Source organism: Zootoca vivipara, chromosome 2 (genome assembly GCF_963506605.1).
Source record: "Zootoca vivipara chromosome 2, rZooViv1.1, whole genome shotgun sequence".
Lineage (NCBI taxonomy): Eukaryota > Metazoa > Chordata > Lepidosauria > Squamata > Lacertidae > Zootoca > Zootoca vivipara.
The window spans coordinates 47,347,832-47,373,207 of NC_083277.1; the positions used below are offsets into that span (position 1 = coordinate 47,347,832).

The 25,376-nt window shown below is 43.5% G+C and overlaps 1 protein-coding gene across 4 annotated transcripts in view; it reads right to left on the minus strand.

Moving 5' to 3' along the window:
* CFAP92 (cilia and flagella associated protein 92 (putative)) overlaps window positions 1-25,376 on the minus strand; it is a 55,831-nt gene that overhangs the window by 2,410 nt on the left and 28,045 nt on the right. For all 4 annotated transcript variants that reach the window (XM_035106273.2, XM_035106272.2, XM_060271460.1 and 1 more), the window contains 12 exons: window positions 24,346-24,527; window positions 19,987-20,151; window positions 15,748-15,932; window positions 13,706-14,589; window positions 10,573-10,767; window positions 9,081-9,363; window positions 7,193-7,357; window positions 6,461-6,673; window positions 4,573-4,714; window positions 2,625-2,782; window positions 1,194-1,360; window positions 24-124 (listed from right to left, as the gene is read on the minus strand). In XM_035106273.2, the coding sequence (XP_034962164.2) occupies window positions 24-124; window positions 1,194-1,360; window positions 2,625-2,782; window positions 4,573-4,714; window positions 6,461-6,673; window positions 7,193-7,357; window positions 9,081-9,363; window positions 10,573-10,767; window positions 13,706-14,589; window positions 15,748-15,932; window positions 19,987-20,151; window positions 24,346-24,527 (2,840 nt within the window). The remainder of the gene's footprint in view (window positions 1-23; window positions 125-1,193; window positions 1,361-2,624; window positions 2,783-4,572; window positions 4,715-6,460; window positions 6,674-7,192; window positions 7,358-9,080; window positions 9,364-10,572; window positions 10,768-13,705; window positions 14,590-15,747; window positions 15,933-19,986; window positions 20,152-24,345; window positions 24,528-25,376) is intronic.

Genomic DNA, 25,376 nt, shown 5'->3' on the forward strand with positions numbered 1-25,376 from the left:
CAGTGCTTAATTCCCCTCATTACCTGCAGCCTGTGTATCCTCTGCTATTTGGATTCCTTCCTTAAAGACCAATTTCTGCAGAGGCGGCCCCCTGTACCGAAATGATCGCTTACGACAAATCAATCTGCAAAACAGAATAGACTTTTAAAAACAGGTGAAAATTTATGCTTAAGAGTAGCTACATTGCTGTGCTTTCATATTATGTGCTAAGTTTTTATTCAAACATTCACGGTACAAAATATGCTTTAAATCATGGCCTGACCCTACTGAAAGAGAAATGTCAAACCTTGCACCTTAAGAGATTAAAGCTCACTTTCCTACTCTTCCAACATGTTAACTTAATTTACACGTTTTTAGCAAGGTGGAGTATCTGGGTTATTCAGGTCTCAGAATGCATAACCAACTCCAGGGATGAGAGACCTCTGGCCCTCCAGCTGCTGAACTACATCTCCCATCATCCTTCACCGCTGACCATGCTTGCTGGGGTGGCAGGAGTTGGAGTTTAACAACATCTGGAGAGCAACAGGTTAGCTACCCCAGTTTACTATGTCCAAAGCTAAAAAGAGAACTCTGGACAACAGTTCAGAATTTCTGCAGTAATTTCCAAGCTAATGCCTTTCTATGATTCGATCTGCAATCCTGCACAACAGGGCTGGGAAACCTGTGGGGCTTCACGTTATTGGCAGCATGGCCATGGCCAGAAATAGTAGCATTGGGACCCAGGTGGCGCTGTGGTTAAACCACAGAGCCTAGGGCTTGCTGATCAGAAGGTCGGCGGTTCGAATCCCTGTGACAGGGTGAGCTCCCGTTGCTCGGTCCCAGCTCCTGCCAACCTAGCAGTTCGAAAGCACGTCAAAATGCAAGTAGATGAATAGGAACCGCTACAGCGGGAAGGTAAACGGCGTTTCTGTGTGCTGCTCTGGTTTGCCAGAAGCGGCTTTGTCATGCTGGCCACATGACCTGGAAGCTATATGCCGGCTCCCTCGGCCAATAATGTGAGATGAGCGCGCAACCCCAGAGTCGGTCACGACTGGACCTAATGGTCAGGGGTCCCTTTACCTTTACCTTTAACATCTGGTGGGCTACAGGATCTTTACCTTTGCTGTACATACGTCCTAAGTACACATGCCAGTAAACTACCAATAACATCATCTTGCCATGCCAGTGTGTGGTACAGCAGCTAGATGACTTACCTGAAATCATCTCCCTTCAGCGTTTTAAATGTATCATGTTTCCTGTCATAGCATGGAACTATATTGTCATTCCTCTTCAGGCTGAGGAGTGGATCATCGCCAGGAACAAATGCTTTGGAGATCCTCTCCACATCCACTTGGTCTGCCATTCCAGCAACTGGGGTAGGCTAGTGGAACAGGAATAGCAGGTTTCAGAACATTGATTCTAAATATACAGCTTCATGTGTGCGTTCCCAACACTAGGAACCGGAAATACAATTCAGATCAAAGCTGCACTGAATACACTACAAGGTCATGTCTATAAGCTGGTACAGTGACCTGAAACAACACTGAAATGAATAAATTCAGGACTGGTGTGTCTTTGAAGTCTATTCAAAGAGTAATGGCAAATATATATTGTCTTCTTTTTTATATACTTATGCATCATACAAACAAGCATTACCGGAATTAAATCAAACAATTAATACCAAAACAGAAAAAAATACAAAAGCAAAAATACAAGGATATAAACAAAAATATAAACGTTATATTCGCCTAAAAAAAAGAAAAATGAAAAAGAAGAAAATTAGAACAAGGGGGGGGGGGAGTGACTTCCAACTAACTCAATGCGGATCTTTCTTTCTCATATCACTGGTTATCTGTAATGATTAAATTTTTGGAGAGATATTCTAATTACCTGTGAGGTTTTTATTCTAAACTAAACCAAGTATGAATCTGGCAAATATATTGATGCCTTAGCAAATATGTGTTTTCGCTGGAATTTTGAACTCAACCAATGCTACTGTCTCGGGGGAATCCAAAACTCAGATCCACCACCCCATTGGGATGGGGTGGGGGGTGGGGGGAAATGCAAAGCATATCACCTTAATATGAACTCCGTATGTGCTATAACAAGGGTATGGACTGGATCCAGCTGGCTGGCCAGATCCTGGGCTCTCAAACCTTTGGGCCATAATACAGGTGGATGGGGCCAATCACCAAATGCCACACTGTCCGGTGACCCATTTTCCTTTGTAGTGTGGCAAGCCCAAGTGAGGCTTGAAGTTACTGCTCTTCAGCTGACAGGCATTGACTTAAACCTCCTTTCTGCCGGGAACATCTTCCCCATGGGGAACTCAATGGCACCGCTTTTCCCAACCTGCTTGCTCTCACTGCCTATCAGCTAATGGGCAGTGGCATCAAGCCTCCCTTGCCAATGCACAGGTAGAAGCCACCTTATGGTACCAGATTGTGGACTAGCAAAAGTGTTTTTCTTTGTTCCAGACCTGCCATCGCATTTGATGATGTGTTGAAACCAAACCTTGACAGCCAAATTGGGAGCCATGCCAGGTCTAACTAGGTGTGTAAATTGGCAAGTTCCCCATGACTTTGGTAGAAAAGCTGACCCCTTTAGGACTACCGGGTTTAGGGTTACTAAAAAGTCAATGTTACCAGCATTCTTAGGGACAGCTTGGCCGGTGCATCTTTCAGGAGTCCCTGGAGCCTGGCTAGCTGGCAGCTGGCTTTGGGTCCACTTGCAGTGAGCTCTGTCGATGGGGAGCATCGATGAACTTTCATTGCAGTGTTGCATTGTATCTCTTTCGGAGGCTCTTTTGTTCAGAAACATGTCAGTTGAAAAATGAAAAACAGAACTATATTATGAGAGATTTAGATCCTTAACCCACTTATAATTACTAGCTCTTAACGACTTTTGCCCCATCGGTTCTGGTAATGCATCTCCAAATCATAAGCAATAGATGCTTTAGATTACATGATGAGGGACTTCTGCCACAGACCACAAAGGAGCACGGGTTGAGCCCTCCAGGGAAAACCCGAGCTTTTGTAGAGAAAACGAGGTCACACAAAGGCGCTGGGGACCTCAAAAACCCGGAAATGGTTAATTTCAGGTGCAGGGGGTTCTGGCTACGCTCTTAGTGGTCTCTCTCGCCTCCCGGATCGCTCCAAAAGGAGTGGAGAAGAAAGGTGAGATTGAGGTCTGGGCACTGGGATTCCCCTTTTATCTCTGCAAAAGCGAAGGCTCTGGCTCCTTGTGCATTATAGCAACAGGGTCTCCATGATTTTAAAAACCAAATCCTTTAAAAGAACGTGGAATCGATTGGAACAATCGATTGTTTTGGAACAATTTGGTTAGTGGCGGGGTGAAAAAAGGAGGTCCATCCTGACTGCTGTGAGATACAAAATGCATGGAAACTACCGGTACTTACAAATCGTAATAGAAGTCTTCCCTACTGTGAGATTTAAAACTAAAGCTTACTACAGAAGTCTTTTTATACTCATTTCAGTACCGCTGTCCGTAATTTCGGGGGGGGGGCTCTCCTAAATTTTCATTAGCTCAAAGGCTTACTGCCAAAATAATCAATTGCATTTGTTCAGAAAAATACACTCCAGGAAGCCCTAACAGGAAGAAACTTGGTTTACATATTAAAGGTTGCAGTCCTTTTCACTGTAGGACTGTTGAAACCATTTTCCTCCGTCTCTGCCTGTGCAACCACAGAAAATACAACCTTCGCAATTTCATTAAAAAAGGTTAGCCAGCCTCTAAGGAGAAAAGCCTATTGTCTTTGTCCATGGAGTTTTCTTGGCTGGGATACTGGAGTGGCTTGCCAGTTCCTTCTCCAGGTGGATCACGTTTAGTCAAAACTCTCCACTATGACCTGTCCATCTTGGGTGGCCCTGCATGGCATAGCTCATAGCTTCTCTGAGTTATTCAAGCCCCTTGAGTTATTCAAGGCATTGATCCATGAAGGGGATCGAAGCTACGAACATGAGTTTGACCAAACTGCGGGAGGCAGTGGAAGACAGGAGTGCCTGGTGTGCTATGGTCCATGGGGTCACGAAGAGTCGGACACAACTAAACGACTAAACAACAAGGAGAAAAGCCTGTTGCTTAAGTTACTAGTGACATTTCCCCACCTCCATCACAACGCATTCAACAACAACAAAGATCCTCGTGCATTGCAACATTCTCTGGGAGCTGCTGTAGCATTTGAAAGCTTGCTGTTGTGGGGTGCGGTAAGCTCTGCAGGCCATTCCCACAAAATTGTTATTTTTACACATAACAGCTGCTGTAGGATGACCCCCTGGAAAAGTAGCTCCTACACCACTGCTCTCAATTATGTAAAGGGAACCTGGGTTTCCTGACATACAACGGCTGGGACCTCCCGTCACTGCGTAGTAGAAACGGGCATGTTGCATCAACACCCTTATCTCGAACATATGCCACTTTCTGAGATGCTGGATACGATGTAAAAGCAACTGACTGCACGCCAAAGTAGCTCTTTCAAACCTGGACAGTATTTCCATCTACTGAATGCAGAGATGCACCACTTCTTAAGGAGCTAAAGCCGCTCCAAGAAAAGGTATGGAAGCTAGTACATACCTTCTCTCCGAGTATCAAGAAGCACATGGGCACATGGAGGCTTCTTTTTGTAAAGCTCAAAATCTGCATGTCTCTTGTCCCAAGGCCATCTGTCCCGGTCCGGAATTGTCATGTCACTGGCTTTCAAGTGCTCCTGCCATGTCTAAATGAACATTTCAAATATTTTAGCACAAAAGCTGTCTTCCTGAAACTTACAGGACAGTATAAACTTCAAATCACACAGCAATATATGAATATGTCATATATACCATACTGACGGACGACAAACGGAACTTCCGTTAAGCAATTTCCTTAATATGGAAAAGAAGAAAGCCGCCACACAGATACTAATATTTTGTATGCTGAGATAACACCTCAAGACAGCCTGTGATCTATCAGTCCTTAGGGTCCACTTGATCTTGTTTCTCAAACAGCAGGTCCCCATGCCAGACAGCAAACGTCTTTTGAACCTGAGGGGACTTTCCAAAGCAGTTTGCAAAATAGCATTGGTGATAGCTAGTCAAAGCAAATGGTGTCTTTTTTATATAAAAAAAAAACCCACCTATTTGATTATCACAGCTGCTGCTGTTTTTTTAATTTATTACCCACCCTTCACTCCAAGCTCCAAGGGTTACAATAATGTAAAATGCAGTTTAAAAACTTAAGAATTACAAAAGACTGTACAGTTTTAACAGTGGATTCTAGTCCGTTTCACTGGTAGATAACATTACTGAATACATGCTTTAGCTGATTAATCAGCAAGGACAAATTTTAATTTCTCGACCAAAGATTAGAAGATGAATGAGTAGGTAAAAAAAATATCTTAATTTCATGAATATACCCATGAGATCTGCACACAAGCTACCAGCAGGATGTAGAAATGCATGTGCAGTTCCTTTTCACAACCAAAGCTGTTTTCTACCCCGCCTTTCCACTATATAAAAGTATTCAAACCAGCTTAGAATAAAAATGGGCAAAGCAATCCTACTGGATCTGGGCCAGGAGCACTATGGCAAATCCAGAGCCCTTGGAGAAGCGTTTTTCCTTTTGCCAGCATATTTTATTCTTTGGCTCTCTGTTTCTTCTTCAGTGGTCTGTAGTGTTTATTCTTCTGCTGGTTCTCTCCCTCTGTTCTGGGAGAGCGTTGAAGGTACAGGAGGGATCTGGATTCAGCAGATCCAAAGCCGCGTCTCCCATTCACCTCTGGTACATAGCCTACCTACTGATACCCCAATTTTTGCCCTCTCTGCCAGTAGAGACCGAATGATAAAGAATTGATGGCAGCCAACCTTTCTATTGTGGCTGGATGAGATTCCAGGGCAGACCTCTCTCTCTCTCTCTCTGCCTGTGGAGCAGGAGATCTACAAAATGTTATAGTCCCTTGGGCAACCTCCCAGGACCACAGGACTGCACCATAAAGTCACACACAAAAATAAAAAGATCTTAAGGGTGCAATCCTGCGCATACTTATCTGGGCGTAAACCCCATTAAACACAGCAGGACTTGCTTCAAAGTAAACATGCACAGGGTTGTGCTGTAAATCTACCAATACTAAAATAAGACAGCAGTGCTGTTTAAAACACAGCATATAAGGGGAGAATAAAAACAACAAGTTCACACTGTTCAAGGACACACAGAATGTTGTCTGCCTTGTGCCTAAATGATCACAGAATCTTAGGATGGTGGAGTTGGAAGGGACCCTGATAATAAGATGTATGGTCGTGGAGAGTGAATACTGGGCCTTGAATTCAGAGGGATGAGCGTCAAAAATTTGCATCTGCCACAAAACTCACTGGATGGCCTGCAAGAAGACCCTGTCTCTTAAATCTTCGTCACAGGGTGGTTGTGAAGATAAAATGCCACACAGGGGAGATTATAGGTGTGGCAGGAATTTAAAATCCGCCATTACCTCACGCAGCTCCATCACTCGTGCTTCGTCAGGCCTACGAGGATGCCGGTTGGACTCGAGGCTGCTCTTATATCCAGGATACACAAACCCTCCTGGGGAGAGCCACATCATCTCCGATTGGTGCATAGACTCCTTGAGCACGCTGTCTTCATCTACTGGGTCAAATATGGCTGACAGATATTCATGATTGTAAGTAAACCTATTGCCTGGATACTAAGAAAGACAAATGTTTCCGTCAGAAAGAACTCTCATCCTCTGGGTTTCTCGCACCGAGAAACAAGTTTTGCTAAAAAGAGCAAAGCCTGAACTTTACAACAAAATTCTGTACATGTTCCTAACACAGCAATGATAATTGGGTTGGATTTAGAGTGTACAGAAAACACTTAAGAAACTTGGATATCTAGAAATCCCATAGATACTTAATTCACTTCAGAAGATAAAGCAATATTATTATGAATGCAAAGACAAAAATTCAGCCTGAACAAGCAAGACATGAGGGATACACTCCCTTAAAATGCAAAAAGGTGAAACCTGGAGGATGGATATACACACACACACACACACACACACACACACACACACACACACACACACTATGAATCTGAACCACTGGGCTCCCAAATCTTCACAAAATTCCTAGAAAAAAATAAAATCCCAAAATTTAACCAGACATACCAGAAATCATTAGATCAATCTTTAGCAGAAATCCAAAATGGGATGTACTACTCTCACCTCTGCCATCTCTTGACGAAGCAGCTTCTTTGCAATTTCTGCAGAATTGAACGTCTGGCAACTGTAATTAAAGATGGACTTGCCATCAGAAGGGAAAGCCCTGATGATTTTCCTGCCTTCCCTTTTCACCATCTTGCTGAGTAGATGTATATTCTCAATATTAGACTGGAAGAAAAGTTAACGCATGTAATTATTCTGGTCTTGTTAGACAAAAAGAAATGTACTTTTGAAAATAGACACAGGACTTCTGCCATGGAAAAAGTCGGTAGCTGGACTGTCAGGTAAGTCAAATCAGTAAGCTGTAGCCAAGTCTCTCCAACTCAGCCCTCTGTCAGATTGTCTAAACCAGCCTTTCTCAACCATGGATCCCATCACCCCTGACCACTGGTCCTGCTAGCTAGGGATGATGGGAGTTGTAGTCCAGAAACAGCTGGGGACCCAAGGTTGAGAAAAGCTGCTCTAAACAGTCACCAGGCAGCACATAACTGAAGGTGAAGGTGTAAATGGAGTTGGAGCTCTAGCTGTGGGGTCCGATGTCGTACTTCCCTTGGGGGATGGGAGCTCACCTTGCGGACCGCCAGCTGCCAACCACTTTTCTTTGGAGACATTCAGCTTCCTATTTTCCACTATCAACCAAGCTAAGTTATTAACTGTAATAATGTTCATATTTTAGAAGTAAATACTTGTAACTTTTAGAAAACATATGGGGCACTAAAGACCATCACCTGCGCATCTTCCACAGAGGCTCTAAAACCCAGATGCTTGCTTAGTCTTTATTGCCCTAAAGGTGTCAGAATCCACAAAGGGTCCCTTCCCCTTATGAGCTGGCTTTTTAATGAACCCTCAGGCCTACTATCACTGTGATCACACAAGTCCAAATAACAACTTCTCCTTTCTGGGGGGCGGGAGATCCTTGTATCCATTTTGTTCCTTTTTCCTTGTTAAATTTGCTAAAGAAATAAATCCTCTATACCAGGCACGTCCAACAGGTAGATCGTGATCTACTGGTAGATCACCGGATGTCTCTGGTAGATTACTGCTAGATTACTGGCTCCCCTAAAAAAAGCTCACCCAAAAATTTCCTCCTCCCTAAAAAAAAAAAAAGCTGAGCAACTAAGACCTGAAGCCCTTAAAAGAAATGGGCTTTCCTCCGTCCTAAAAGCTCAACAAGTTTGACATGAATCCCCCAAAACAGGGCTTCCCTACCTAAAAAAAAAGCTCAACAGCTTTGACCTGAACACTGCCAGTTTTTAACTCTGTGAGTAGATCACAGTCTTGGGAGTTGGCCACCCCTGCTCTATACCAATGACCTGGGTTGCTGTTCCTAAGGTGTGAGTCCCACTGGATTCAGAGGGACTTTACACAGCTTATGGTTTCTGACGGGGAAGAATGCAGGGATGGGGAATCTGCTGGCTTTCCCATTGTCCCTGACCACTGACTATGCTGGCTGGGGCTGATGGAAGTTGGGAGCCCAACAAAAAATAGATGGCTAAAGATTCCCCATCCCTGATATGTGTATATGTGAATCACAGGACAATAGAATACTTCTTCACATGAGCATCAGGAGCTTGCACCAAAAAATAAATGCAGCGGGGGGGGGGCGGGATTTGAGCATTTTCTCGCTTTCAAACTAAAAACCCCTCATGTGCATGCTATAATAGCACAACTCCATTAAGAAGGCACTTTGTGAGACATAGACATATCTGAACAATCTCTTTAGATAGGACTAGGCAATCTGTAGCACTCCAGATATTGCTGGACTACAACTCCCATCATCCTTGGCCATGCTGGCTAGGGCTGATGGGAGCTGTAGTCTGACAGCATGTGGATGGCTACCGTTTCCCCTTCCCTGTCTTAAGACAACCTTTCATTGCTGCAGCACACACACCTGGATAAAGTCTTCTTGTGTCTGACTTTCCATTTCCCTTTTTCTAAGTATGTACTCTTCGTTGTGGTTATCTAGAGGGAAACGCCTGTATTTTCTCACATACGAATCCTTTGGTGGCATATCAAATATCCCTGAGATCTCTGGGTATTGCTGGATGACCAAGTCATCCCTTTTCAATGGGATCCCAAACTCTTGGCTCAACACTGTGATCATTTCTGCAGATGGCAAGAGATCGTGATGGACCACATCTCTTAACTTCATACTGCGGCAGATAGAATCAAGCCTGAAGAACAAGGCAGAGAGAGAGAGAGAGAAAAAACATAAGCATGTGGGTAAGGGTGACCCAACAGACACTGTGCGCTTGGCTTTCAAAAAGCTTTTGATAGACTCCCTCACCAAAGATGATGATGATTTATTGAATTTATATACTAGGGTCTCAGGGAGGTTCACAGAATAAAATCAAGATATAAAACCACAAAATGCATAACGAAAATGTCAACACAGTAACACCCACCCACCCAATAAACAACATTCATGAGTATGCTTAGAAGACATGAAGTAGGAGGAGGTCCTCTTATGGATTAGTAATTGTCTAAACAACAGGAAGCAGAGAGTAAGAATAAACGGACAGATCTCACAATGGAAGAATATAATTGATTGATTTATTGAATGAGAAAATAAAATATTTTTTTAAAAACCACAGTATTCCATGCATAGTTTCACCACATACTTGTATAATGGCACCATGTTATTGGAAGGTTTTTCCCCCTCAATCCCTTTCCTCATGATCCCTAATACGGATCAACAATGGATCAACATTGATCATGAACTCAAGAATCCTTTCCTAGTCAGTTACAGTCAGTTCAGGTCCTATTAAGATGTAAATGAACTTGTGCGCTGCTTTAGTTGTTTACACTGAACCACATATACCATTTTAAGGCCCATTCACCCAATTTGGAGAAATCTTTCTCGGTTTCCTTATACTCGGCATGTGATCAGGGACCCCCAATAAAGCAGGAGCCCCGATTATGTGGAGTAGTTCAAGGGAATGAATGGAAGTAGAAGCCCCCTGCAGACCTTCCCCATGCAACAAAGGGACGCTTGGGGACTCAGGGGTATCTGCTACAGGCACGACGACATTGGGGGCAGGCCCTGTACATCTGCTCTTCCCTCATTTGCATATTCAGGTGACTTCTTGAATGTACCCTGAAAGGAAATGATGAAACACATTGCCAGAGCAAAGGATCTCATAACTGAGCTGAATCCAATTATTAAGGCAGTGTACTGTGATGAGGCTACAGAGAATCAGAATGATTTCACCACCACCCCTCTGCATGTTACCTTCTCTTCAGCTGAGATGAGATAGGACAAGATACTCAAAAGTGCTATGAAAATTCTCTCCAAAAGGTCTAGTGGAGGTTCCTCCTCTCCTCCACAACCAACATAGGCATATGTATAGAACAGCAAGTCAGAAATCCAAGAACAATCTAACCTGATTAGAGCTTCAAAACACTGAAGGGGAACCATGTCCTTGATATATAACAAAGGCTGATTCACGATATTAGATAGTGGCTTGCAGAGACGGATATGAAGCAGGATGGCTTCAAGGTCTACATATAGGCGCTGATGAAAAGAGAAGTGTGAGTTATAGAATATTTGTAATCTTCCAATTTTAGATTCATGCAACCTGTAAGAGAGAAGAAATAGGACAGCATTGACCAAATACTTCATAATCCTGTGTTTCCTGACCTTTCGTACTACCTTTCCCCTTTCATAGTCAAGAGGTTTTGTTTTTTTTGAAGTGTTATAAAGCTGAGATTAAAACCCTGTATGATAAAGAAGAGAAGCAGGTATCATATCAAGAGCAACTAATGCAAGAAAACCTGCGTTGTTTTTAGATGCATGCATGCATGCATTGCAAGAAGAATCATTTTAAAAGAGGCATTTCCTCCTATGGGAGAGATAAAAGGGATGCCTAAGACAGTGTTTATGAGAACTTGTATTTTTTTTAAAAAAAAAAAAACTAAACTTAAAACTTCTAACTTGAATCAAGCACATCTTGAGTCAAGCAAGTTTTTTAAAAATTCACAAATACTGCTCCAAGAACATATTCCAGTCCTGGAAAGTTGACCCTACCGTATCACCAGTAGGGTCAAATTAACCAATCTCACAAAGATCTTAATTCCTATCTTTCCTATGTGTTAATTTTAATAGTACTTTAGTTGCAAACCTATAGAAGACTCAATGGAACTCCCATCTCTGTAGGATTGCACTACCAAGCCTATTTAAGAGCTCCATGTCAAAAGGCAGTCCTAAACATTTTCTTATTCAATTTAGATTATGCTTGGCATATACACAGATGATGACTTCTGGAAAAACGCGAGTCCCGCTTTGCTATTTTGGAAGCGCTAGTCCTGTGCTGTATAGAAATCTTATGGGGTGGGGAACTTGTTTGCTCTGTTTCCCTCTTTCCTAATTCGCAGCAGCATCCATAGTCCCATGAGTTTCAAAGAAGATGTGAGACTGACGACACCAGACTACAAAAGGGCTTCAATTTATTTTGTCAATGAACACTTCTCTAAGACCTAGCCTTTTGGGAAAAACAGCTAGTGAGATATACTGTTCCAGCATCTCCAGGTTGGGTTGGGAGCATCCCGTCTGAAAACCTGGAAAGTCACCGCAAGCCAGTGAGGGCAATACTGAGCTAGAAGGACCAATGGCTTGTCCTATATGTGGAAAGGCACTCATCCATCCACAGACAAAGGAAGGAAAAATGTTTGGAGAAGGGGTAATGTGCTACTAATCCAAAAGGCATCCTTAGCACTCCCACCTGTATTTCTGGGGATTTTTTGTAGCGCTCTGAAAAACTCCAAAACCAGCATAAATTAACACATGGGTAGGCAAACTATGGCCCGGGGCTGGATCCGGCCCAATCGACTTCTCAATCCGGCCCGTGGACGGTCCGGAAATCAGTGTGTTTTTACATGAGTAGAATGTGCCCTTTTATTTAAAATGCATCTCTGGGTTATTTGTGGGGCATAGGAATTTGTTCATCCCCCCCAAAAAATATATATATATAGCCTGGCCCCCCACAAGGTCTGAGGGACAGTGGACCAGCCTTCTGCTGAAAAAGTTTGCTGACCCCTGAATTAACAAGTGCCTGAAATGACTTTCACACAGCCTCAGCCTTCTAAATTCTTATCCTCCATCTTGCATTTCATCAAGCGACTCCTTTAAAAGTGTGTGGCACTGTAACGTGTTAACATTTGTACATTATGACGCCAGCAAGGAAGAATGAAATTAAAAGTGCTCCACTATTGTCTGTGAACTCTGATTATTTTGTTTAGGAAAGATTGTTGGAAATGAAAGAGAAATAAACCAGTACGTTACTGAATGTACAATTACAGTATAAAACAAAACTAACATTAAAGGAAACAGTTTGATGACAAACAGCCCAACTGGCTGTAAAGCCTTTAAGGGCCAAACTAGATGAGATACCATTAGAAACTGCATGGAGGCTGAGGGGAGTTAATTATTTGCCCCGCAGTGTGGTCCCAGGCCCCATCAAGTCCCCGGCACCGGCAATTTATACCAGACATATACCCCAGGTTGCTGCAACCTGTTGAAGTCCATCTTGCAGCAACCTGGAAGACACTCTTTTCTGCAATGGCGCCCAGTTGGTGGAACAGCCTCGCCTCTGAAATAAGGCAAACGCTAACAAAGTAGACTTTCAGTGCTTGCTAAAAACGTTCATGTTTACCCCAGCATTTCCTAGCCATTGAAACTCGGGTTGTGGCAATTGTTATGCATTCTTGTTTTTAATGTTGTTTTTATCAGATTCTTTTATATTATTGTGGCAAGCCACCTTTGAATTTATTTTTTAGAAAGGAAGGAGGGAAGGTTCATTCCATTAGTATGAATGGGAATTATTTCAGTGCAAAATAGGAGGCATGCAAGAACTCTGCCGTGAGGGGAAAGAGTTAATGCCTTCCTAGAAACACAGACACACCACCTGCTATTTACTTTAAAGAGATATCCACAGCGACCGCTAACTGCATAAATTACCATCTAATCTACGTTCTCCCTAGGAAGCAGGAACTGTAGCTCAGCATCAGACATAAGGTGCCTTGGCCTCTTCAGTGCCAAGACAGCATTGCACTAGTGAACTTCTAATGGGCAAAATGGGAACGAGGAAAACCAAGTGCTGCACTGGTCTAGTCTCATTATTTTCATAATTTTGACTGGTGCATTTTTATTAAAACACTGTGAAACAACCAAAGTACCCCAAAGTCCTGCCACTGAAATTTTGGGCTAACTTTCCGTTTTGAAAGCATCCTTGAACATATCCTGAAAGTGCTGTCTTCTATCCCTACATGAACTAGTAGAGCAGGGTTGGGAAGACGGTTGCTAAAGAATGCAGATTAAGAGCATCACTCATGACAAACATGCTCGGCTAATCACTGCAGACCAGAAGCACATTGTAAGAAATAAGAAGCAAATAAACAAATTGTTTCTCTACATACAAAACAGTTATTAAAAATATGAGGTCGAGTCCGACAAATCACCTTTGTAAAAAGACCATGGCAGAGGAAAATAGGTTTTAATTGCAAAACGTTTCTGGCTACCTGTCTATTCGTTTATTCCATAACCTCTTAAGGGCTTTGTTCTTTAAGCCTTCCACGATAAGAAGGTGAATGGATCCATCCAGAATATGAAACCCAGTAAGAACATCCAGTTGAGAAATCTCCTCGTAAGTCATCCTGTTATTCAGTTTTAAGGCATTAAGAGATTTATGAAGGATGCGTAGAGGATACGAATCCAGTTCTAGAGCCTCTGCATTGATTTTTGTAATCTCCTGCAGCAAGTAACTTATGAGAGAGCTGTTTTTATAGTCGAAAACATAGATGATGCAGCCATAGGGGCAATAATCATCTTGGGTGTCCTCTGCTTCATCTTGGGGACTTAATGGAACAGCTATTTCAACTCTTACTTTAAGAAAGGCCCCTGAGCTCACATAATGCCCCACTGGAATCTGGGACACCGGAGAGCCGTCAGCAGTCTTAGCCTTCTGAGTGGCACCAATATCCCGAGCAGAGCAGTTGTGAATTGGCGCAGAGAAATTCAAGGCCTTTTCACCTAGCAGTAGTTCAGCCAAGCGGATTTTGGCTACCCCATATGGGTGCCACATTTCCCCCATGCCTTTCATGGGATTCTGGGCCACATATCTAGAAGTGACCGAGCTCAAATGGCTTAGCCGGGGGTCTCCTGGCTCCTCTCCAAACAACGAAGGCTTTATATCGACATCTTGCCATATTTTGTCCCGATCATGAACCTCGATTTCCAAGGGTGGTCCTCTTAGATACTCCTCCAGTTCGTCACGTCTTATTGTTCCTGCAAGAACCACATTGGTATCCTTAAAGAAGACATGAGAGCCATGATCCCGGTTTTGCGTCCGATGTGGCTCCATATTATGGAATTTGTACTTGCAGTAAATAGGAAGGCATGAACGCTATCAAAAAGAAAGAGCAGACAGGAAAGGTGGGAGGGGGCTGTTTTGGTCTCCTTTATCTCTCAGAAAATATATATACATATTCTTTCAATAAAATTAAGCAAGTATGAAATAAAAATGCACCTTTAATTGAGGTCAGTTTAGGCTAGCTCAGTACATTTTGCTGCCCAAGACACAGCAGCATAGCACCATTTGCCGGTGCCCAGGGCAGGCAGGGGCAGGCACATGGGGTGGGGGACGCCACCCCAGCTCTCACCACTGACAACGATGGAGCAATCCCACCCCCACCAAAGCAAAGTGGGGTCACACTAAGTTGTCTGCCCACCCACACGGGGGAGGCAGCCAACACAGCCCTTGGCAGGTGAAGAGGAACACCAGGCTAGGCCATGCTGGATGCGCCTGGTTTACGCCCCCTCAAAAATTGTGTGCCGGGGCCACGGCCCCCCTGGCACCCCCATGCTATGCCCTTGCCAAGGCCAAGCAGCAAATGACCCACCCCACCCTATCATGGGTACCCAAGGCTGATGAAAACTATTTTGGTACTCAGGGCAGGAAAATCCCACAAGCATCTCTTCTCTTCCCTGGCAGTAAAAGCACAATAACAAATTAATTATCCTTTTGCTTTCTTTTCATGTTGCCCAAATAAGTTCTGCCTGAGGCAACCACCTCACTCTGCCTAGTGGTAGGGCTGTCCCAGCCATGTAGCATAATCCAAGGCAGATTGGTGTCAGGGATAGGCAATTTGGAAGCAGCAGCAACAACCTAGTGGTCAATGGCAGTGGCAGCAAGAAGGTGAGAGGGGCTGCCCTCACTCTTCTGCTTCCCCAGTCCACCGCCTGAACTTGCATACTCATGGAAGGGCCTGCTTTGAGGCGAGTGGGCAAACATGCTCCCTCAATGATTCTATGTGTATATAAAAAGTGCAAACAAGAGTTCTGGATTGGGGGGGGGGCTTAAATGTGCTTGGTTTTCCACCACCATGTGTTATGTAAATGCAGCGATCCAATATGGCCACAAATTCACTTCAGGTCGTCTTTAGTTTGCAACTGTTTTGCAAACAAGAAATGGGGAAATTACAAATGTAAGAAGCAGGAGCTTTTCAGAATTCAATTCTGCCCCCCCCCCCGAATGTCACTTGAGAAGAACACTTTGAATTACCTGTAGCACTTTAATTGGAACAGGGGTGTCTGGTAAGCACCTTGCGGAGTTAATCTTAATAATCAGTGGATTTAATTCATGTTTCTGTTTCTCACTCATCAGCGTCCCTTCAACAGAAAAGCTAAGGTATGCGTCGCAAAGTTTAGGGCATTTCTCTCCTAGCTGACTGACCATTTGGCGTTGTCCTGGAAGTGGAATTACATTGTTTATATAATCATTATAGCACCAGTACTAAAGAAGCAATATGTTCTATGTCATTGATTGATAGCCTTATTAAACCACTGAGCCTCTTGGGCTGGCTGATCAGGTCAGCAGTTCGAATCCCTGCAATGAGGTGAGCTCCTGTTGCTCTGTCCCAGCTTCTGCCAACCTAGCAGTTCGAAAGCACACCAGTGCAAGTAGATAGATACCGCTGGGGCAGGAAGGTAAACGACATCTCCGTGCGCTCTGGCATCCGTCACAGTGTTCTGTACAGCAGAAGCGGTTTAGTCATGCTGGCCACATGACCCGGAAAGCTGTTTGTGGACAAACACTTGCTCCCCTTGGCCTGAAAGCATTATGAGCAACACACCCCATAGTCACCTTTGCCTGGACTTAACCATCCAGGGGTCCTTTACCATTTTTAGGCTTGTTCTCTGGAGAAACCACACCACATCATTTGGTCATTTGTGCCACTTTAACAAATGCAAGAACTTGCAGAGAGAGAAGCAAAAACTAGGACAACCTACCAGTGAGTGCTGTTCTAGTCAACCCCTGCCACAGTTGCAAAGGAAGCAAGGAGCACTTTGGGGGAAGGGACACAGCTCAGTGAGAGAGCATTTCCTGAGCATGCAGGACTGGGAGAGCCTTGCTTCAATCCCCGGCTTCTCCAGGCTAGAGAGCTACAGCCAGTCAGTGTAGACCATGAAAAAATGATGGACCCATGGTCTTCCTGTCTTAGTATAAGGCAACTTCCAATGTAGGACTATGACCACCACGTATGACCATGAGTGGGACCCATGTTTTGTTTTGTTTTGTTTTTTAAAAAGGTTTCATTGGCCTAGACTAGACCTGCCCCCTCCCTTTATTGCTCATGTGTGCCCAACTCTCTAAAAATGCTTCCAATTATTGCAGTCCTGAAACGGAACAACATGTGAAATCAACAAGCAGCATCAAAGAGCATCTCTCCCCACTCTCGCCCATTACTACCTCCTTTCCAGCTCTCCTGCTGCCAACACTTTTAATACTGAATTTTAAATTGATGTAACCTGCTTTTGACACCTGCTGTTGAAGGGCGGGCAGTAATTTTAATAATGGTGGTGGTTGTGTTAGTATATGATAAAACAAACTACTTAGGGGGAAATGACACATAACACTAAATTGCTTCCATTTGGTAAGCATGATCTTCCCCCCTGCCCCATTGCTCTTAACCTTTGGACTGCAGCATTTCTTGTTCATCTGCAGTTTGTAATGTTGTCTTCCATTCCCCTGCTCCAGCTTGCTTATTTTTACCTCTCCAAAGTTACTGCCTAATTCTTCTCTCCATTATGTCAGCTATAGGCTTAAAAAGAACCCAACTGTCCATTAGCATCTCTCTCTCTCTCTCTCTCTCTCTCTCTCTCTCTCTCTCTCTCTCTCTCTCTCTCTCTCTCTCTCTCTCTCTCTCTCGGCCCCTGTCACATATTTTCAGCCATCTCCTTATCAACAGTGCTCACACTCAATGAACGGACAGGCCTTGAACTCAACAGGGAACCCTATTTCTCAAGGGTCAGTTTTAGAAATTGTCACTGGACTTGGAAGTGCTGCAGATCACCAGCAGGGGGAAGGGAAAGTAAAGAACCCCTGGACAGTTAAGTCCTGTCAAAGGCGACAATGGGGTTGCAGCGCTCATCTCGCATTTAGGCCGAGGGAACTGGCATTTGTCCACAGACAGCTTTCCGGGTCATGTGGCCAGCATGACTAAACAACTTGTGGCACAACAGAGCACCGTGACACAAACCAAAGTGCACAACAACATCGTTTACCTTTCCGCCACAGTGGTACCTATTTATCTACGTGCACTGGCATGCTTTCGAACTGCTAGGTTGGCAGGAGCTGGGACAGAGCAATGGGAGCTCACCCCGTTGCAGGTCCCAGCAGGGGGAGCCCACATGCCAGCAGCAGAACTTCATATTGCAGGTGAAAACAGGGTGCCGGAAGAGGGAGAACTCCAAAGGAGAAATAGAAGGCAAAGGCTTTGCAAACCTCACTTGCGACCACAAGGCATGGAATACTTTTAGCATTGATTGTACTACCTCTGTTAGTTTTGCTGAACAAAATTACAAAGCGCAAGAGAAACTGAAAGAAGCTCTGAATGTGCCAGAGTGCCGTCCAATTAATGCATCAATGCCCTTGAAACCTCAGCTTCAATTAAAAGTAAAACGCCAGGAAGCATGCAGCAAAAAGATAATTTGTATGTAAGCTGTCAGCTAAACCAGCAAAGCAGCATGCAGTCTCAGGGGGTTGCTGCTATATACCTTGCATTCCTAATAGAAGTGAAATCACCATGAGCTTTTACCTTTCAAGCTTTTGTATTTTGGGCAGCAGTGATGTCAAAAAAAGAAAGTGCACATCTCTGCAAACTGTATTAGCTGAACAGTTCAACAGCACAGCAGGCAGGCAGAATGTTCCTATCACCCAACATGCAACATTTTAAAGCCTTATTGCGGCCATATTTCCTGTAAGCTGCTATATTTTTCCTACATGGAAATATACAGCAGTAGCTAAATTGCATGCACACTGGCTGCAGGAAGAAGAAAAAAACTTGTGTTCTGTATGTGTGTTTTTCTATACAATGATTTGTTTGGTGGGGGATGTATGAAGCAGCTCTAAAATTAACCTGCAGCTCTTAACCTGCACTGAACTGGGGGGGGGGGGATCTTGAACTGCAGCCTTTTAACTAGATTTAAAAAATTTAAACCCCACAGATAATGAAACCTTTTCCTGACACTTTATTTTGACAGTTACCAGACTGTTTTTGAAAGAAGAGTTATGTTTGCAAACATTAAGAAAAACCAAAATGAGAAATCTCAGTAATTTTAATGTCTTTCTTAATTTGCAATACAACAAACCCCTATGAGGGCCAGTCAATTCACAAAACCACAATTCCTGCTATTGGCTGAGTCCAGACAGGAAAATGTACATTAGGAAATGGCAGTCTGAATCCTTTGATCATAGATCTCCCACGCCTGTTATCCTTCTAACTAATACAGCTGCTGTGCCCGTACCTCTCTGCCTTAACTTTTTCATTTGGAGCCTCTGAGCATGCACAATTCCACTTCTGTACAGAGCCTGGCAAACTGCCGGCACTAATTAAATACTGATAGGAGTAACAAGTTCAACATCATTCATAAGCAGTATCGCAAAGGCAGAGGTATTTGATAACTTAGGGAAAGTGTCACTCAATTGTCTACAACAGCCTCCCCCAATCTTGGAGTCCACAGATGTTGTCAAAGAGCACTCCCCCCCCCATCTCCACTTATCCTGGCCAACCATCAGATATGATGGGAGTTGTAGTCCAATGATATCTGAGGGTTCAAGGTTAAGGGTCTTGTCTACAACATGAGGCAATATTTCCACCGCCAAGCCTCACTCTCCCCCCTCCTCCAGCTATTTTGAACTTTGAAAAGTTTGTCCTTCCTTTGCCTTATGGGGGTCAATTGCTAACCTAAGTGTACACAGATGGGCTGGTAAGTCAGTTAATGCTTCTGGATTTGTTTACAAGGCTGGTCTACTTCGAATCCACAGAAGCTTTCAGAAATCACTAGATTTTCAGCACAGCAAGATGCCCTTTTCTCCTCACAGACATATGCATGTTATGTTCTGACTTTACAGACTATCGGGCTATCTGAATTTGTCCATTTCCCACACTCTCTTGGCAGAGCCAGTATTTGCCCCAGCACTTAAATGCAGCTTCTCACAATAAAACAAGCCACCCCACCCCCTCATTCACCTCTGTAGCAAGCTGCTCGAGCATTTGACAATACCAAACTACATAACATCTAACCCAGGCTTCCTCAACCTCAGCCCTCCAAATGTTTTGAGACTACAATTCCCACCATCCCTGACCACTAGTCCTGCCAGCTAGGGATCATGGGAGTTGTAGGCCAAAAACATCTGGAGAGCCGAGACTGAGGAAGCCTGATCTAACCACCTCGCCCTGCAACCTTACCCTCCCCCCCCAAGTACTGGGACAGTGGGGGTGTGAGGGTGGGGAAATACCTGACAAGAGGGGCATGAGGTTCAGCTCTAAAAAAGCTATTCCAAACTTCTTTGCCAGAGCTGTTGCAGCTGCACTTTCTTTAGTAGTTGATTTCTGGGTGCTTGATGCAGATCTTTTGTCTAAAACTCGTGAGGGTTTCTTTTTTTCTGGTGACTGCTGGTGCCCTGAAAGAGAACATATATTTCAATATACAGTATCAACATATATTTCAATATATATTTCAGTATCTGAAGAAGTGTGCATGCACACGAAAGCTCATACCTATGACCAACTTAGTTGGTCTCTAAGGTGCTACTGGAAGCAATTTTTATTTTATTTTTTTGTTTCGACTACGTCAGACCAACACGGCTACCTACCTGTAACTATATATTCCAATGGTCAAGTGTCTGATAGAGAACAGAATTTTATCTGATACCATCCATCAACATTAAACAGTACCATAGCTGCCAAGTCTCCCGTTTTCCCCGGGAAATCCCTAGCTGAAAAAACAGGGTTTTTTTGTTTCCCCCCGGTTTATTCTGGCGCAGCGGCCATTTTGGAACTGGGCGGAGCATGCTCAGAAGCGACTTTTGATGCTGCTCTGCCCAGTTCCAAAATGGCTGCAGTGCGACTTCTGGCGTGGTGGCCATTTTGGAACTGGGCAAAGCAGCATCAAAAGTCACTTCTGAGCATGCTCCGGCAGCGCTACTTCCGGTCTGCTATTTCCGGCCCGGTCCCTTATTTCTCCGACAGCAACTTGGCAGGTATGCAGTACTGGTTTGATATATTTAAGAGAGCAACTGCTTGACCTGAAAAAGGCTGGGAAATTAACGCCTAGGCCATTAGCTGGGTTCAGCTATAGGTGACACAATCACACAGAATCACCTGCACTGAACACCTTGCTGCACTTGGGTAAAATAACTTCATCCAGTCTGCAACCAATTTCCATGCACTTGCAGCCTTACCCACTGCCCTTGCTTCACAGGTGACCAGCGTGTGCCGCCACGCACACTCTTTTCCTTTCAGCAAGAGGGAGGGAAGAGAATGATCTCGACACACAACTTGATTTGCGTATTTCTGGATAGTGCTGGATGTGTTGTGAACAGGTGTACCCTGTTTCTCATATTTTAAGACATACCCATAAAATAAGACATAGCAGGATTTTTAAGCATTCAAGGAATATAAGCCATACCCTGAAAATAAGACATAGTGATAGGCGCAGCAGCAATGCTGGCCGCAGCAGGAGGAGGAGGAAAAAAATAAGACATCCCTTGAAAATGAGCCATAGTGTGTTTTTTTGAGGAAAAAATAAATATAAGACATGTCTTATAATATGAGAAACACGGTATGGATCAAGCGCGGGTGGTGCTGTGGGTTAAACCACAGAGCCTTGGGCTTGCCGATCAGAAGGTCGGCGGTTCGAATCCCCGCGACGGGGTGAGCTCCCGTTGCACGGTCCCAGCTCCTGCCAACCTAGCAGTTCGAAAGCACGTCAAAGTGCAAGTAGATAAATAGGTACCGTTCCAAGCGGGAAGGTAAACGGCGTTTCCGTGCGCTGCTCCAGTTCGCCTGAAGTGGCTTTGTCATGCTGGCCACATGACCCGAAAGCTGTACGCCGGCTCCCTCGGCCAGTAAAGCAAGATGAGCGCCACAACCCCAGAGTCGTCCGCCACTGGACCTAATGGTCAGGGATCCCTTTACCTTTTAAGACAAGGGTAAGGCAGAGGGCACACAAAAAGATGGCCAGGTCCTGTCTGGTTCATTTTTCTCTAGGAAATTAAGAGTTCTTTCAAACTCTTAATTCTGAAAGATAGGCAAGGTGAGAAATGGGCAGGAGCCGGGGGGGGGGATGTTTCACTCCTCAGTTAAAGGTGTGTGTGTGTTGTAGGTGTTGCTGCTTGCTTAAATTGCAATTTTGCTTTCTGAAGTAGCATTTATGTATTCTATTTTGTATAATAAACCAATCTTTCTTTATCCCTTTGGTGTGAGATGTTGTTGCAGGCATAAGGTTAAGGGTTATTCATAACAAGCGCATGTTGTAATTCCAGCAAAAGACCTTAAACTTCTCTTTTGCACACACATGTAGGTTCAGACACATACTGTTGCAGTGTTAATTTATAGGAAGGAAATAGACTTTGAGGAATGCTACGAAACTTATTCTTTGCACCTGTAGCTGTCCGTCATTTGTAACGAAAGTTAAAAGATTTTGTTCTCTACATTTTCACATTAATTTGAATTTTACTTTATTTTATTTACAAAAGAGTCCTCATGAGAATTCATCAGCATTTTAGTGTGAAATTTTCCTGATATGCGTATGTTTATATGTAATCTTGCCCCATAGACACATTTTTGGAAGGAAATTACAGTATCCAGAGCACAATGCATTTTTGTACGCCATTTTCACTAATTTATGACTCTATATGCACGCTTTACCCAATATATACAATTTGCACACATTGATTGAAAAACTGCATTGTAAGTTTCAGAGAAGTGTGCCTTTCAAAGCATAGGTGTGCTTCAGTTAACATATTGTTTCAGAAAGTGCAAATTAAGTACATTCTCCTTTAAATATGAACTAAAATGAATTTCTTCCCCATCCCTACCCTATGATTCTGATGAAGAACTGTGATGTAAATTATTATTGTATCTTTTTTATTTTTAAGTGAAAACTTGGGGGAAATAACTACAGCACGGTAAGCAACTCTGGGAGAGAGCTGTCCAATCATGTCTCAGCAGGCTTGAATATAACAAGCAAGCAAAACACCCCAGAAAAGTGTGTAAATGCTTATCAAAAGTGTATGGAAGAAAAGGCTCCAACTGCCTTCGATGTAAAGGAAATAGCAGCTTGAAGATTAAGACACAATGTGTGGAACTGATCTCATAAGTCATGGGTCCCTGGAGTCATGGGAAAGAGGGACTTAAACAGAGCCACAAAACAAACAAGGCAGACATGGGGAAGGGCTGAGCTTCTCAAGCAGAGATGCCTGCTGCAAATCTGCATGCGTGAGAGCAGGCTTCAAAATGCTCTCTATTCTCTTTGCCTTTGCATCAGATAAAGGAAGATAACCCACAGCAATAGTGAGTGTGAGTTCTCTAGCGTTAGCAGGCTTCAACACTGACTCTCGGGTCAGGAATCAGAGCAGGAAAAGTGTCACTGAGAAACAGAAAATTGCAGCTATCCCAACCCCCCCCCCAAAAAAAACACACACACCAAAAAACCCAGTTGCATAAAATGGGCTATTTGACAGATTCACCATAAGAACAGATTTCTAGATTATTCAGGGAATGCAGTAACCACTCACAAAAGTGTGCGACTATTTGTCAGATTGTAATATAAACAAAGGAGCGTACAGTGGTGCCTTGCAAGACAAATTAAATTCGTTCTGCGAGTCAATTCGTTTTGCGAAAAATTCGTCTTGTGAATCGCGGTTTCCCATAGGAATGCATTGAAATTTCTTTTTTTGCCCATAGGAACGCATTAATTAAATTCCAATGCATTCCTATGGGAAACCGCGATTCGCAAGACGAATTTTTCGCAAAATGAATTCGTCTTGCGAGTCATCATCAGATCGCAAGACGCATTCGTCTTGCAAAAAAATCGTCTTGCAGGGCATTCGTCTTGCGAGGTACCACTGTAACTTGCACCATAAGAAGCTGTCAGACTATTTGTCCAATTAGCCCTGTATCATCTACTCTGACTGGCTGTCCAGGGTTTCAGGGAAGGTCCAGGCCCAGGACCTGGTCTTTGCCTATGCTCTCGATTGTTCACAGACCAGCTTGAACATGACTTTGACTGCCCTGACCTTGCCTCTCACCTCAACTCTTGTTTTGGACTCTGATGACTTGGGCTCTGACTCCAAACCAGCCCTGGATACCACTTCTGCACAGCAGTCACACTTGAGCTTTTAGTACAGCTCTCCAAATCCTATTCATTAACCCCCCCCCCCATTTGTACGCCGCAATCTGACTAAATTAGTTGAGCTAATATTAATTCCTATGAGGTAGGGGGCAGGGAACAGACCTTAAATATTTTTCTTTTTTACGTTCTGCCACCCAAATGAAGGCATGTAACACACACAATTTAAGAATATTTCATCAGGTGTTACCTTGTGGAGGAATGTATTGTTTTGAGGATTTGCATTATTTGTTGAATACCCCTTATTAAATGACCCAGTGTCTACCTATTGCATAAAGCATTTGTCACCCACTACAGGCAAACTTTCCTCTACCGCTACCCTATTATCTTAAGAGGTATGCTATTTCGCCTAAAGCCACAATCCTATATACAGGTTTTTGGGAATAAGCCCCAATGAACTCAGTGGGACTTACTTCTGAGGAAACAGTCATAGGATTCCACTTCACATCCTTTCTGCACTCACCTCCATCTGGTGTCTCCTTCCTTTCTGAATGTTCCATCATTTTTTCTATATTAGTTTTCAAAATTGCCGAGCCTGTTGCTTTAGTACGAGCTTTTGAATGCAATTTCTGCTTTAAAGCTTTGGCCTCCTGTTTAGTTCTTTCTCTGAGAGAAGAGGGTATGCTCCCAGAAATACTGAATGCACTTGGAAGAAAAACAATTGTTTTAAAAAACCTCGGAGGCATTTGGAAGATTAAAAAAATATACACAGCAACAATAGAAAAATGAAATTAAACTCAACACAGCAAATTATACAACCAAGGGAAACATCACGAACTTTTAATTATTTTAATAGATGTAGCTGCCATTATAAAACTATGTATATTGAAAACCAGGGATGGGGAAACATAATAATAATAATAAATAATAATAATAAATTTTTATTTATACCCCGCCCTCCCCAGTCAAAACCGGGCTCAGGGCGGCTCACACCAATAAAATTACAATAAAGCATAAAAAGCAATTAATTAAAATACAGATTAAAATACAGTATTAAAATTTAAAATGCAGCCTCATTTTAAGTAGTCCATAAATCCAAGCCATGAGGGAGATACTACAGCTTTTGTCTGCTTTGGGACTGGCACATATGAGATGGCTGCCAGTTGGCTTTAAAGTTCTATTCATGTTTACTGCCTTCATGCAACAATCCATCTGCATACAGTGGTGTGCGCCAAGGGGATTCTCTCTATATTTCAGTCCTCCAATAGAAAGCTTTTCTGGTGCCATAGGGGGGAAACATACGCCCTTCCCTATGGGAGGTACTGCACACAGACAGCTTGCCATATAAAGACAGCCATGAGGGGAATGGCTTAGAGCCCTCTCAGTCAAACACATGATGCCTCACTGAGCACAGGACTGAGCTCTTAGGTTCTAGATCTAGATTCTGTCTTCAAACATCTCCAGTAATCTGTCCTATCCTACACAGGGTTGTGGTGTCACCATGTTTCTGTTAGCAGAAATCCTACACATGGGTACAGCTGCAACATGTGACTG